A 16,548-nucleotide genomic window follows, 5' to 3' on the forward strand; every position below is an offset into this window, starting at 1 on the left:
CTTTTAGTTCTCCATGCTCCATCTGAATATAAAATTGCATATTAGATGTTTATTTTTAGGATGCATTTAAATATACAGTTACATTGTCTTCTGCTTGTCAAGAATGATGCCAACAAAAATGCTTAAAACATTATTCTGAATAATAAAATAAGTTTGACTTACTCCTAGGGTAAAATGTCCATACGCTGTCCAAATGTCTTTTAAAGATTTTTAATCAGCAAACACAAGACAACCAAAGGTAACACACAATATCTGAAACAGAAGGAACCTATTTTTGGTTGACATTTCTTGATTTTTTTTTAATAGCAATGATGACGGATGGATTCCTTGGAATGTGACATGAGAGATGATGAAGTGGTGGCGGGTTGCACTGCCAGAGTGGGATGACCATTGCACCTATCCGGTGTATGTGACAATAAAAAACATCATCATCATTACTAAGAGGGCTGGATGCTAGGTCTGGGGTGGGCACAGGCTGGAGGGGAGGAGAGGGAGAGGAGGGCGAAGCTGGGCCTAGCCCTTGGAGGCGGTGTACTGGCGCAGCAGTGAGGAGATGGAGCTGGATTCAGTGACCTCCTCGGGCAGAGAGCCCTCCTGGTCCTTAATGGACGGGTCTGCCCCGGCTTGTAGGAGCAGCTCCACTATGTCAGCAAACTCACACGCAGACGCTGCAGGACAGAGAGGGGGAGGGGAGGAGGGAGCAGAGTAACAGAGTAGGGTAAGAGAGAATGAGAGAGAGAGAGAGAAGGGGGAGAGGAGAAAGGGAGAGAGAGAGAGGAAAGAGATATAATTGTGATGCACTTCAGAGGTAAAATGATCCAGGGTTGACTACAGGTAAAATGCCATGAAAGCAGCTATTTCCATATATCATTTTGGGCGGTATGACAAGAATATACACTTATCTGTATATCTAACAGTACCCAAATCACTAATTGAAAAGGATAGGATCACCTTCAAAAGGCTTCAAGGTCACTGGAGACATGATGAACACAGCTACGTCTGAACACAGCCTCTAAGCACAGCTCATTGGTGTTAATATTCCTTACGTGTTTAACCTGAGTGCAGGAGTCAATGAAAAGCTCATATGGAGGCCCATTGACATTGCCCTGAACCTGTGGTTGGCTGAAACACTTATTTTGTGCCGATTTGCAATTGGTTTCCCACTAAAAGGACTTGCAAGTTAGGCTAAGATATGAGGAGAGGGCTTGCATTTTCTTAAACAAGTTAGCGAGTCACAGCGCTGATGCACCTAGATTCCTCCACGCTCTGAGTGTTTTCAATCACTCTCTCCTCTTAAAGAGAGCTATCCTGCTCCTGTGTGATAGGCTGATGTCAGAGGGAATGGCTGATTGACAGCAGGCCCTTTTAAACCTCCAGCCCAAAGGTGGCTAAAGTGCCGCCCGTTCTTAGCAGGGAGAAAATAAGAGGCTTGGTTATGTCAGGTTCGAGATTTTTCTTCTCCTTCTAAATGTTATTTTATTTTCCGGGCTGCGTGCGCCATACGGGGGCCTTGGGCTGTAAAAACCCTCATCCCCCCGGGAGTCGTTGAGAAGGAGAACAATTTATAGTGTGCAGTAAACCCTCAATTAATCATTTGCCAGCCACTGTGGCCCAGTGTAAATAGAGGTGGAAATGAATTTTCATTCTCTGCTATTTGTCTCCTGGAGTTCATCGCTTATGTTTATTAGTAATTTTTTTATGCCCCATCCTCCTGTCCCTGCCTGGTTTGGTGGCAGTGGTGGTGGTCTACTGTACGCCAGCCACGTGACCAGTCCCCACACTGCAGCCGCCAAGCCCAGCCAAGTGCCCACTCAGCCCAGGGCCAGATGGTGTCCCCCCCTCACACACACACCAAGGGCTCAGAGGACATGGGGACCGCCCATGGGAGGGGGTCTTGAGAGTCCGAGGAGCACTGTTGATTTCCTTGGGGAGACCTGGTGATTATTACACACAGCCCCTCCATACGCACAGATACACACAAACACACCCTCTAACACTGACATAGAGAGATGGCAAGAAGGAGGGATGAAAGAGACGCTGATGGATGAAAGGCACCTGAGATAGCAACAGCAGTAAAAGAGGGAGAAGAGAGGGGGATGAGAAAGAGGGAGAAGAGAAGCAGAGGGGGACATACGTAGGGCCAAGAGAGCAGATGGTTCATGGTTTCTCATCCATCCCCATACAACTGTTCACACTCATAAACAGATTCAATTTACATTACATGTACATACATACAAACACTCATACACAAACATAGCCTAGAGACACATATTCATCCAGAATTCCAAATTAAAATCTGTGATATCTGGAAGATTACCATAATGCAGTGCTGTCTGGCCCTCGTCATCCTGTGAAAAGAGAGAGAAATGTTAAGAAACCCGAGAAGAGTTCCAGACAAACAGGTCTAACTTGTCCATAACACAGTAATAGGGTATATAAAACAAGCTTAATCGTAGAGACAACCATTGCTCATAGAGACAACCATTGCTCAATGAAAGAACCGTAGCCTTGTCAGTTGTAAAGTTGTGGCTCGCAAACTTTGCAGTTGAGGAAAACTGCTTTTACCTCTCGACTAAATCAAAAACCCAATGATTTCCCCATAAAGGGGATTATGTGAAAATATTCAATATTGATCTCAACCTGAGCGAACGATTAAACCTTTCAACTTGAGACTCTATAGCAGCCTGAACCAGGGGAACCAATGGCATCAGCCCAGTATCCACCCCTGAGCCCTAGCTGAGCCCTCTCTGAGCCCTCTGCCACAGGTTAACACACTGTGACCAATGGGCCAGGCAGAGCAGGCAGACCTCCGTGCTCAAAAGGCTCAGAGGGAGGGAACAAAGCCTAGGCGTCTCTCGTCATTGTCCTGGGGTGAGAACGTGCTAAACGCATTACCCATGGAGGCCGTCCCATCACACAATGGTCTTGGTACAAAGGAGCAGTCTGCCCTGAGCACAGTCACCGTTTGGGACAATTTGAAGTGGTGTCTATGGTCTGTGACCAGAACTGAGCTGATATGAAGAAAAACAATATTTAGGACAGAGGTCAGCAGGGGTGTAAATCCTGTGGGCTGTGTGTGCAGGCGGCATGAGGCCGGGAGTGAAGAGGTCAGCAGGGGTGTAAATCCTGTGGGCTGTGTGTGCAGGCGGCATGAGGCCGGGAGTGAAGAGGTCAGCAGGGGTGTAAATCCTGTGGGCTGTGTGTGCAGGCGGCATGAGGCCGGGAGTGAAGAGGTCAGCAGGGGTGTAAATCCTGTGGGCTGTGTGTGCAGGCGGCATGAGGCCGGGAGTGAAGAGGTCAGCAGGGGTGTAAATCCTGTGGGCTGTGTGTGCAGGCGGCATGAGGCCGGGAGTGAAGAGGTCAGTTTAACTCTGACAGTGTATGACACGCATCATCAAGGCGGATTCGTCTCCAGCGTGCCTTTTCACCCCCTAATGATGACAAACTGCAATATTGTTGTCACCAGCTAGCCACTGTTCAGATGGAAACATCTAGAATACATCCAGTCACTGAGCTAACTGGCTGCTTCTTTAGAATCAGAATCACTTTTACTCGCCAATAAATGTACATACCCTGAATTTGACTTAGAGAATAGGTGCTGTCAGCAACAGACATTGTACAAACAGGGTCCCGTGTGGCTCAGTTGGCAGAGCATGGAGCTTGAAACGGCAGGGTTGTGGGCTCAATTCCCACGGGGGACCAGTACAGAGAAAAAAAGTATGAAAATGTATGCACGCACTACTGTAAGTCGCTTTGGATAAGAGCGTCTGCTAAATGACTTAAATGTTAGAATACAGACGTCAATATACAATATAAATACAGTAAACATAAAACTCTGGAGTATAGTCTGATTACAGTGGGAATATACAATTTAATTGTGGATAATGAAGAGTGAGAAAGTTAGACGCACAAATATCATACCCACCCAAAACTGCTAACCTCCCGTTATTGTGAGAGGTTAGCATGTCTTGGCGGTATGATAATTGTGCGTCTAACTTTCCCACTCATCATTATTCATTCAGGACTATCCGTAATCATGGTAGTGTCGACATTAAGGGAGAAGTCTTCAGAAACATATCCTATTCTTATTTACAATAAAAGTGACTCCAAAATGACACAATACATTATTTACCAATACTTTCTATTGGGCACAAAATATTCTGAAACACAAACAGCAAATGCATCAAACAAGTTTGTAGAGGGCCTCCCGGGTGGCGCAGTGGTCTAGGGCACTGCATCGCAGTGCTAACTGCGCCACCAGAGTCTCTGGGTTCGCGCCCAGGCTCTGTCGCAGCCGGCCGCGACCGGGAGGTCCGTGGGGCGACGCACAATTGGCATAGCGTCGTCCGGGTTAGGGAGGGTTTGGCCGGTAGGGATATCCTTGTCTCATCGCGCTCCAGCGACTCCTGTGGCGGGCCGGGCGCAGTGCGCGCCAACCAAGGGGGCCAGGTACACGGTGTTTCCTCCGACACATTGGTGCGGCTGGCTTCCGGGTTGGAGGCGCGCTGTGTTAAGAAGCAGTACGGCTGGTTGGGTTGTGCTTCGGAGGACGCATGGCTTTCGACCTTCGTCTCTCCCGAGCCCGTACGGGAGTTGTAGCGATGAGACAAGGTAGTAATTACTAGCGATTGGATACCACGAAAATTGGGGAGAAAATGGGATAAAAAAAAAATAAAAAAAAAAAAAAAAAAAGTTTGTAGAGTCACAAGCTTGATGTAATCATTGTATGCTAGAAATATGGGACCAAGTACTAAACTTTTATCCCAATAGTCACTTAATCCCTTATGAAAAGTCACTTCATCAACTGTTCAGGTGATGGGCGGTTTTCATCATGATTGACCTGAACTGTCTGCCAGAGCGGAATCTTTGAAATATAAGGGCAGGCGATGATCTTACCGGCACGCTTCCTGGTCCTGAAGGCGTGCAGGTCCTTGACAGCCGATGACCTTCTCCACAGACCGGACGATGCGCTGCAGTTTGCCCTTGCAGAGGGCAGACGCAGACCCAAACGGTGATAGAAGAGGTGAGGATGGACGTGTATATAAGACGTGTATATATTTTCTATTTGAGATTCTTCAAAGTAGCCACCCTTTGCCCTTGAATGAGTAGGTGTGTCCAAGCCACTCCTACATTGTCTTGGCTGTGTGCTTAGGGTCGTTGTCCTGTTGGAAGGTGAACCTTCGCCCCAGTCCAAGGTCCTGAGTGCTCTGGAGCAGGTTTTCATCAAGGAACTCTCTGTACTTTGCTTGATCCTGACAAGTCTCCCAGACCCTGCCACTGAAAAACATCCCCACAGCATGATGGTGCCACCACCATGCTTCACCGTAAGGATGGCCCCAGGTTTCCTCCAGGAGTGACACTTGGCATTCAGGCCAAAGAGTTCAATCCTGGTTACATCAGACCAGAGAATCTTGTTTCTTATGGTCTGAGAGTCTTTAGGTGCCTTTGGCAAACTCAAAAGGAGTGGCTTCCATCTGGCCACTCTACCATAAAGGCCTGATTGGTGGAGTGCTGCAGAGATGGGAGAACCTTCCAGAAGGACAACCATCTCCACAGAGGAACTATGGAGTTCTGTCAGAGTGACCATCAGGTTCTTGGCCACCTCTCTGACCAAGGCCCTTCTCCCCCGATTGCTCAGTTCGGCCAGGCGGCAGGCTCTAGCGAGAGTCTTGGTGGTTCCAAAATTCTGCCATTTAAGAATGAGAGAGACATTTTTTTGGTAGATCTGTGCCTCGACACAATCCTGTCTCGGAGCTCTAAGGACAATTCCTTCGACTTCATGGCTTGGTTTTTGCTCTGACATGCACTGTCAACTGTGGGACCTTATACAGGTGTATGCCTTTCCAAATCATGTCCAATCAATTGAATTTACCACAGGTGGACTCCAATCAAGTTGTAGAAACATCTCAAGGATGATCAATGGAAACAGAATGCACCTGAGCTCAATTTCGAGTCTCATAGGAAAGTGTCTGAATCCTTGTATGTATGTAAATAAGGTCTGTTTTTTTATTATAAACAAAATTAGCAAAAATGTCTAAACACCTGTTTGTGTCGTCATTGTGGGATATTGCGATTTTTTATTTATTTCATTCACTTCAGAATAAGGCTGTAACGTAACAAAATGTGGAGAAAGTCGAGGGGTCTGAATACTTTACAAATCAACTGTATGTACCTAGTAGGTCCCTCAGGTCCTCCGGCACTGGCCTTTTAACTATCCCTAAGCCTAGGATCAACAGGTATGGAGAGGCACCTTTAGTTACTATGCCCCCAGCCTCGAATAGCCGTTTTTTTCTTCTTCTGTGAAGCACATTGTTGCATTCCATGTCTGAAATGTGCTGCATGAATAAAGCTTGACTTGATTTGAACATCAGTAAATCCTCTTTTTCTTAGCCTTTGGCCCTAGCTTATTAACCAGTGAAGACAACCATTAGTGGAACCAACCCAGTGTCAGACAAAGACTGTTGAATCATCCCAGAGCATGGGGGGGAGGGAGATCACCTACGCTGCTTGATAAAGGCTCTCTCCAACGATCCCAGAGTGAGATCCTATTGTTTGCCCTGAGCAGCACCACTTCAGGGGCCTGCTGATTCCATTAGAGAGTTCAATTCCCCCAAGATGGATAGAATACTGATGCAAATGTCCTCAACCATAAATGGATCGGGAGAGACAGTATTTTCCTGTGGTCTGCCTCTACGGTAATGTTGAGTATTCAGTACAATGTTAGTGTTAGGTTTAATCCCACTTGATGTGCAAAGTATAAATATCAAATACACACAAAAGTACAAATCCGGACAATAAAAGCATGTCAGTGGGCAGACGCTCTCACACACACACACACACACTATAGTTGGTCTATTGCCCTATGCGATAGAGGCAGAGTGGCAGATGTTTAGCGCAGAGGCAGTGAGTGGGACCTTGATGCACACAAATACATACAGGAATAATTAAACTGTAAGGGGTTTAGGTCTTAATCTGCTCCCCCCAACTAATCTGGTGTTAGTGCCGGACGGCTGGGACAGCACGGTGTGTGCAGGGACACTCCCAGGGTATGACAGGGAGGACACGCAAAAGTTGTCTCATACAGTACTTAACACAACACACACACACACACACACACACACACACACACACACAATTAACAGATTAAAAGTGTATAAAATAAGTGGGCAACACATGAAGTAACTAATGCCAAACATGTAAACATAAGTTTGTATTCAAAATATATTAACTTAAAACAGACTAAAAGCATGTTTGTACATCTTAGTAAAATTATGAAACCAAAAGCACCAGATTTCCTTTAAAGGCATATATATGTGGCAGCAGAATCCAGAAGTAGGACCCTGCAGGTTGGTGCACTACTGTGACTGACTAAAGGGACCATGTATGTTAGTGGAGGTGAGGGCTCTGCCCTTTACTAGGCTCTTTAAAGTGCTGCAGTGTGGAAGCTGGCTGGTCCTGTCTGTCTGGGAGCCGGGGGGGGGGGGGGGGGTCCTCTCGCCTCTCCTCTCAGCATTTACTAATGCTCCAAGAGGGGCTTGATGGAATCAGGAGAAATTGGATTGTCTCCCATTTGCTTTTGGAAAAAGGAGGAGACTTCCTAGCTGGAGGTAGCAATTTTCTATGTAGCTCTCCATCCCATTACAGAAGCACATCACAGCATAGCTCTTTTTTATTTATTTTTTATTTTCTAATAAATGTCGCCAAAGTTTTCCTTGCGTTGCAAAAATGCCTCGATGGATGTCAGCATACAGCTTAACCAAGCAGGTTCCATACAACAGATGAGAGGAATGAGAAGTAGGGGGAACATACATACTGGATCTAATGGCACAGAGGGCAATATGGTTTGGAGAGTTTCACCTAGGAAATTGATTGGTTTTGTGTGATGGCAGTACTGCAAAAAGACTACTTACACAAATCTATCATTCCGTTTTTTCAGAATGAGAGTGGTATGCAACGTTATTTGAAGAGGTCTGCACAAGGGAATCAAACTATATATTTTTGTCCGGCTGCCTTTTTTTGTGTGTGTACAGATAGAGGATCCTAATTTGATCAATCTTTTGTTGCTGAGAATTTCCCTGCGCCGCAGGAAATGCGGATGAGCTTCATGATTTACATAAATTCACTGAAAACCTACACTAACACACTGTTATATTAACAGTATTGCACTTTTCATATAGCCTCATTTTGACATGCTAATAGCCTAACCAACGATCAAGCAACATTATGGACTAAACATTCAAATCCTGTTGCTGTAGGATTATTTTACTGCGACAATATAGGTCAAATTTAAATCTTACATCTGTATGTTTGTGACTGAGTCTATAAATATGTCCATTCCTGTTTCTCTATTTGTTTGTAGAAGCCAACACCCTTGGAGGGGAGTGGTGGAATTTGCCTTCCCAGTAGCATGGGAGGAAAGAGGCTGCAGACAGAGAGAGAAATAACATTGATAGACATGAAGAGAGTAAAAGGGACCATAAAACAGAGAGAAAGATGGAAAGAGAGAGAAAGAAACATGGAAAAAAGTGAGAGAGAAAGAGATAGGGGACGAAACGGTTACAGAACAAGGTCTTTCCAGTACACCACAGCAAAGTAGGTTTGTCTACATGAGCCAGACATATTCCATAGAGAAAAATGCTCTCTCAAATCCATTGCCATCTGTAGAACCTGCTGCAGCATGAGGCAGCAGGCAGGGCTTGGGTTTGTGCTCTCCATGGCCAGACATTAAAAGCTTTCTTGTTATCATACCACAGCAATCCGGCAACTGCCCATGGCATATGGTAGGTGTGCTGAAAGCCATTGTGGGATTTTTATCCTTTAACACCATTCTCTATTCCAGCTACATCTTACTCTCTAACCGACGCCCCCATTCTCTCTCTACCCCCTGCACCTCTCTATCTCTCTCGCTCCACTGTCCCTGACAGCCACATTAAACAAGTGGGAAAAATTGACAAGCAATTATGATTTATGATCAATGCATGCAGCTGCAGCTGACTTGTATAATGACAATGGCGCTGGGGAGAAGGGAGAGAGAGGGGAGAAAGGCTCGGCAGTCTCCAGGGCTTGCAGTGGGACTTGTAAAGGGAGCATGGATAGAACCCTCCACCATTCATATGCAGATACCATTACGATGAGCAGGTGCCATTAATCAGAGTCTCAGAAAGACAGAGGAGAACAGGCTGATCCCGGGTTATTCCAGGTCTCTGAAGACCTGCTGCTGGGTACTCTATGGTACTGCCTGTGGTCTCTATGTTACTGTGTTCCATTAAAGTAGATCACAGGACACACACAGTGCACTGGTGGGCTGAACAGATGTCTCCAGACCAAATACACACTCTCTACTGTTCACGTCTGTTTGAAGTTCATCACAGGAGTGGGGTTCTATACAGCCAGTGCTCTTTATATGTTACAGAGCACATGAACTGGAAAAATGCTTAAAAATTATTATCCAAATATCCGTGATTTTCTTGTAAAGAGACAGCAGCTTTTGTTTATCTGGTTGTATGTGTGTGTGTGCATCTGTGACTCTGCGTGCGTGTGTGAGGGAGCTGGGTATCCAGAGGTAAAGGGATCAGAAGACAGTGGCACCCCTAATTGAATCTGTGCAGTGAATGTTAACCTTGCCATTCAGCGTGTGAGCTCTGCCATGCTGGTGCAAATTAGCGCTTCCCCAAAGTGTCCTTGAGGTGCCCGGGCTGCCCCTCGCCTGCCTCCGGGCTCCACAGCAGGTCACCCTGTGTGCCAATAAACCGCCTCACAGGCTCTCTAAAGCACACTGTAATATTTTATACAATTCCCGGAGAAGAGGAACCAGAGAGCTCAGGGGCCTGGAGCAAATGGCCAAGACCACTCCAAGAGGTCTGATGCTCTTAACGTCCTAATCAACTGAAACCGCTCAGAAATGGATTCTTCCAACAATGTCTGCCGGGAACGATTGGGTTTCTGAAACCAAGACCTGTCTGTGTTTTGGTATTCAGATTGAGGTTGATTAAAACCATAGTCTGGGGGTTGATTTTTAAAGGAACACAACCACAGTGTGCACCCTGCAAGAAGGCAGCCAAACACATATGTTTACCATACTTTAGTGTCAGAGGATCAAGAGATTATAGCACATTTTTCTCCACAGGTTCTCTGTGATTTTGGAGGATGGGAAAGGAAAACTATCTCCCTTCTTTTCCTCCTCGTGTATACTGTCCTTCTCTTCCTCCCCCGGCACCTCTCTTCCGCTTTCTCGTCTCTCTCTCGCTCTCTCTCTCTCTCCCCCCCTCCTCTCCCACCGCTCTTGCTTGCTCCCGAGGGACTCGGCAGAATCCATTAGCATGGGGGAGAGTGGCAGGGAATTAACATCGGTGTGCTCCAAGTCGAGTGGATCATCAATGATGTTTAAAAAGAAATATATAAAAGAAATAAATACATAAGAGTGTAATATGAAAATCAATGGCCAGGCAGCAGGCATTTGGGAGAGAGGCCCATTAAGTGGGGTTGAGTACTAACTGGACCCTGAAGAGGAAAACAGTCACTTTGTTTTCTCGCTCTCCATCAGTAAGCAGCCGAGGACAGCTTTAATGCTCAGCGCAATTTATGTGGATTAAATAAATTGTTGAGTGTACAAATTGTGAGAAGCCAATAAGAAAGGTAGTTACAACACTAACTGCAAAGAGGGACTTTTCTTCTTACCTGCAGCAGGAATATGAGTCACGTAGCTACTTCTTTACACGGTGCTTCACACAATAAATCCACATCTGTGCATTATCCTATTGGGACTTTTAAAAATGGTTGTGCGGCCGTTTTACTTTCATTTAAACATGTGCCATATAACCTCTGCTAGCATGTATAAATGTCAAATGTACTGTATGAGTGGTGTAATTTCACTCTATACGTCTGTGTGGCTGAGCAGAGACGTTCTGTAGAAGGGTTGCTAATGCATAAGTCATATTAGAAATAACATTGTAATACCCTATCAAAAGTAAAAGGTTGCTTATGAAAACTCCTATGATTCCCTTCTGTCAAACTGAGTTTCTGTAGACCCCTCCTCTTCTATTAAAAAAAGCACACACACAAAAACATGTGCTTCCACAAAACAGGGCAATTACCTTTCGCCAAGGTAAAGAAAACATATCCACCCCCAGCCACTAAAAAAGGCCTGAGTGAGTACTGAGCAGTGGCTTGGGCGCGGGTGCAGATTGGAAACGCTGGGGCGATTCATTACAGTTTGTCAATGGCCCTATTAAAAGAGAGGAAGCAGGGCTGGCTTTCTGAAATATCTGTATTAATGTGTGCACTGAGCCGTGGGTGTGTGACCTGTGTGCTGTAGCTGGGCAGTGCAGACGAGATTTATTCCTGCCTATGCGGGAACACTGCCATTCTCACACAGCAGGCAACGGGCCTCCCCTCCCTGCCCCCCACACGCACACCGTTAAACTTATGACGAATTCCGTTAGATATTTGTTATGACTCCGATGACTGAGCCATTTGTTATGGGAGGGGGGAGGGATACAAACCTGTAATAATGCTCCTGCCGTAGAATTTCAATCAGCTGCTGTTGTTCCTGTGTGTGTGTGTGTGTGTGTGTGTGTGTACGCGTGTTTACTAGTTTAATAACCAAGGCAGTTGACACTGAGGTGGAGGACAGAGATGAGAATGTGCAGTACACTGGCCTGTATTGCTCTGATAAAACAGACCCTGGCTTTGGACAGACCAGGAACATAGCTCCAATCTCACGTCGATACTCTACAGTTCAGCCAAACACAGCTAAGGGTACAAAGCTGTGACATTTCTAATCACAACACATTAAAATATCAAATCCACACAGAATGGCATTGCCACTAACTAGGACGATGCAGCAAACATTTAATAAGCCAAATAGTAAAACACAGTTGACTTACTGGGAGAGAAGAGTTGTTCACAATAAGCCACTAGGAGAATGTCAATATTGCCATCATACAGTACTTAAAGCCACTGCCTGAGGCTTCTGTGCAAGACATAATCCCTTGTCTTAGAGCCTTGAATTAAACTGGATTTAGTCTATACTGTAAAGAGACCACTGACATCAGGAACCTACAAAGGATAGCCATATACAGTGCCTTCAGAAGTATTCACAGCACTTGACTTTTCCACATTTTGTTATGTTACAGTTAGAATTTAAAATGGATTAAACTCAGACTTTGTGTCACTGGTCTACATGTAATACCCCATTATGTCAAAGTGGAATTAAGTTTAAAAATAATAAAAAGTTGAAATGTCTTGAGTCAATAAGTATTCAACCCCTTTGTTATAAAAAGCCTAAATAATTTCAGGAGTAAAAATGTGCTTAACAAGTCACATAATAAGTTGCACAGACTCGCTCTATGTGCAATAATAGTGTTTAGCATTTTTGAATGACGACCTCATCTCTGTACCCCAGACATACAATTATCTGTGAGGTCCCTCGAGCAGTGAATTTCAAACACAGATTCAACCACAAAGACCAGGGAGGTTTTCCAATGCCTCGCAAAGAAGGCCACCTATTGGTAGATGGGTAAAAATAAAAAGACACTGAATATCCCTTTGAGCATGGCGGTTATTAATTAATTAGACTTTGGATGGTGTATCAATAAACCTAGCCACTAAAGATACAGGTGTCCTTCCTAACTCCGTTGCCAGAGAGGAAGGAAACCACTCAGGCATTTCACCATGAAAGCCAACGGTGACTTTAAAATAGTTAGAGTTTAATGGCTGTGATAGGAGAAAACTGAGGATGGATCAACAACATTGAAGTTACCCCACTATACTAATCTAATTGACAGAGTAAAAGAAGGAAGCCTGTACAGAAAATATTTCAAAACATACATCCTGTTTGCATCAAGGCACTAAAGTAAAACTGCAAAAAATGTGGCAAAGAAATGAACTTTATGTCCTGATTACAAAGCGTTATGATTGGGGCAAATCCAATACAACACATTATTGAGTACCACTCTCCATATTTTTAAGCATGGTGGTGGCTGCATCATGTTATGGGTATGCTTGTCATCGGCAAGGACTAGGGAGTTTTTTAGGATAAAAAGAAACGGAATAGAGCTAGGCACAGACAAAATTCTAGAGGAAAACCTGTTTCAGTCTGCTTTCCAAGGTGGCAAATTCACCTGTCAGCAGGACAATAACCTAAGACACAAGGCCAAATATACACTGAGTGTACAAAACATTAGAAACACCTTCCTACTATTGAGTTGCTCCCCCTTTTGCTCTCAGAAGAGCCCCAATTTGTCGGGGCATGGACTCTACAAGGTGTCAAAAGCATTCCAATACTTCCCACAGTTGTGTCAAGTTGGCTGGATGTCTTGATACACATGGGAAACGGTTGAGCGTGAAAAACCCAGCAGTGTTGCAGTTCTTGACACAGTCAAACCGGTGCGCCTGGAACCTACTATCATACGCTGATCAAAGGCACTTAAATCTTTTGTCTTGCCCATTCACCCTCTGAATGGCACATATACACAACCCATATCTCAATTGCCTTTAACACGACTCCTCCCCTTCAGCTACACTGATTGAAGTAGATTTAACAAGTGACATCAATAAGGGATCATAGCTTTCACCTGGTCAGTCTATGTTATGGAAAGAACAGGTGTCTAATGTTTTGTACACTTGCTTACCAAAACATAATTAAATGTTCCTTAGTGGCCTATTCAGAGTTTTGACTTAAATTGTCTTGGAAATCTATGGCGAGACTTGAAAATTGCTGTCTAGCAATGATCAACAACCAACTTGACAGAGCTTAAAGATTATTAAAAGTAATAATGTGCAAATATTGTACAATCCAGATGTGCAAAGCTCTTAGAGACTTACCCAGAAAGACTCATAGCTCCAAATCGCTGCCAAAGATGATTCTTACATGTATTAGGTCATGGGTGTGAATGAGATATCTGTATTTCATTTTCAATAAATTTGCTAAAATTTCAAAAAATATGTTTTCACTGTCATTATGGGGTATTATGTGTAAATTGGTGATAAAAAAATATTTCACCCATTTTTAATTTAGGCAAAATATGGAATAAGTCAAGGGGTGTGAATACTTTCTGAAGGCACTGTAGATAACACTGCATCTCTAGTGTGATTCTGACACACACAACAGCTATAGCATAACATGTCTGTGTCCCGATATTGTCTGAGAAGGTTTTTCGTGTCTTCACACAACCCAACAAACTGCCATGGTCCCCATTTAAACATAGAAACAATCACCCACATAGACACTAAACACCCAGGCCATGGGGGCACTTAAGCACTTAGGAAAGATGTCATTTCTCCTCACATCAAAATCAAATCAATGTGTTTATTTTCTAAGAGAACGTTCATTAAAAAGAATTATACTTATGGTATCACAAACCAAACACACACACGACCCTTGTTGTCGACGTTCACGCTAACCTGCCACTCAGCAGTCAATACAAAATCAAATAGAGAGTTGTAGTAGAGTAGTCTAATGTAAATGTCTATATTTCACAGTAACAACTACCTAAACTAGTTCCATAGTGTCTCCCAGGCAGTTGCAGTCAACAGTGGAGAAACCCCCCCTCTAAGAGACAGGACACCAACATGGAGTCGCCCCGCCGTTCCTCGGTCCCCTCTGCCCTGTGATGCCTGTCTGTCCCACATAATGCGTGGCCATGAACTAGTTGTAGCCCAGCCAGATATTTATTACTATTGATCTACCTGGTCCCAGCCAGAGACTTCTGTTCTCTCGGCTCTCGGCTTTGACCTCAATTAAGTTATGAATTTCAATCTGATAGACTGCAAGCGTTTTAGCCCAGCGTGGCCGAGGAGTGGATTAATTAGAATCAGCGGTGCTGGGAGTCACCCTCTGCGCCTCATGGATCATGTTGTTTTAATACAAAGTAAAGAGCCACACACACAGGCATATAGTGACAGGGACAGCCACTGTCACAAAGCACATGCCGAGGACAGGACAGGAGATTCTGTCTGGAGATGATTTAACAAACACAAACTGAATTTACTCCCTGCCAATATCAACTGCAGCTTCGTCCACTTCATCGCACTGTGCTCTTCCTCCTGCCTCTTCTCCACCTCCCTCCACCTTTTTGGCTCTTTCTCTTCAAATTGTTTCTTTCTGTGATTGTCTTTTGCCTTACCTGCACCTTCGCACCCTTTCCCTGAGATTACATCCGCCCAATTCCGAACCTCCCACATTGTTTACATGTTTCCGCTCTGCAATCAGCCTAACCTAAGTCTTAAATTGTGTTTTTGTTGCTACCTGCAAATCTCATCACAGCCCATTCCCCAGCCGGCCAGCCCCCAGCCAGATTGCTGCTTGTTTGTTTGACACAAATTCCTAACAAGGAGGCCAGGATGTCTGAGCTTTCACCAATGAAAAGTCCTCTCAGGGTCTTATTTACTGTGCACTTAGCGGTGGGTGTAATTGTGGATTATTGGGTCTGGACTCTGGACACACACAGTGTCCATGGGGAGGGAGAGGAAACAGAGAGAGGCAGGGACTGGGAAGTGTGAGGAGCCCGAGGCAGGGTCATGACCTCAGGGTGGTAGGGGTTTGCGTAGGTCACAGCCAGGGGGACTGCAGGTGAAACTGGTGCTCTTGTCTGGACAAAGGCCTTGGTCACAGTCTTATGGAGGAAACACTGACTCAATAACACACACACACACACACACACACACACACACACACACACACACACACACACACACACACACACACACACACACAGCTGTGAATGGAATTGAAATAAAAATTCCTTTGTAAATGGATTAAGCAGTGCCCCATATAATATCTGAATAATAATCATCATCATGTTTATCTCTCCTCACATAAATGCAATTTTGAGGATATGTTCCTTTATTACAATGCTGTGCACTGTCAGCTCACATGAAATAACTGAGTGATACTTCTGACTACAAACATGGCCCTACTTCACACAAAGCTCCAGTTTTGCCATCCGACCCAGTTTCTGGGGTTCATTTGATAAAGAGCAGTAGAGAAGCAGTGAAATGGTGGTTATGGGCCAGTGTCTGGCATGCCATTCTGCAGTTGACAGGTGGTATATCGTTGATCTGGGTATTCATGGCCAGAGCTACCTATTGTAGTCCATTCTGATCCTGGATTAGAATCAAACAGCCCATAATGCAGGTTACCAGGTTCGGACATCCACTGAAACAATCAGTTGATTAATTTCCAACAATTTTCTCTGAGCAAATAATATATATATTTTTTTCATCAACAAATTAAATATAAATCACTTTTATCTTTATTTAACGGCAGTTGGCAGAGGTCACGGCAGATTACCGGGACATCAAATACACAACAAACCCAAAACCCCTCCTCTCTCCTCATACACAGACAAAAGAAATGTGAGGAGGTAAAATGGAGAGTTTTCACATTCATGTGACCATTTACAATTTCCATTCTGTAGCCCTTTTCACTCACAGCCCGTCATCCCGTACACTGTTTGAAAATGGCAGATTTGGGCACTGATAAACCCCTTAATTGGAATGCAGTGGCTGTACAGTAACATGATATATATGACGTTAGACCTCAGGCTC

At 44.6% G+C, this 16,548-nt stretch overlaps 1 protein-coding gene across 2 annotated transcripts in view; it reads right to left on the reverse strand.

Moving 5' to 3' along the window:
- Positions 1-194: 194 nt before the first annotated feature.
- acbd6 (acyl-CoA binding domain containing 6) overlaps positions 195-16,548 on the reverse strand; it is a 35,010-nt gene continuing 18,656 nt past the window's right edge. Inside the window, exons 7-8 of one of the 2 annotated variants that reach the window (XM_038999487.1) lie at positions 2,318-2,348; positions 195-668 (exon numbers count right to left, since the gene is read on the reverse strand). In XM_038999487.1, coding sequence (XP_038855415.1) covers positions 514-668; positions 2,318-2,348 — 186 coding nt within the window. In that variant the 3' untranslated portion in view covers positions 195-513. The remainder of the gene's footprint in view (positions 669-2,317; positions 2,349-16,548) is intronic. The other variant, XM_038999488.1, reaches the window with a different exon arrangement.

The sequence above is a fragment of the Salvelinus namaycush genome, chromosome 8, assembly GCF_016432855.1.
Source record: "Salvelinus namaycush isolate Seneca chromosome 8, SaNama_1.0, whole genome shotgun sequence".
NCBI lineage: Eukaryota > Metazoa > Chordata > Actinopteri > Salmoniformes > Salmonidae > Salvelinus > Salvelinus namaycush.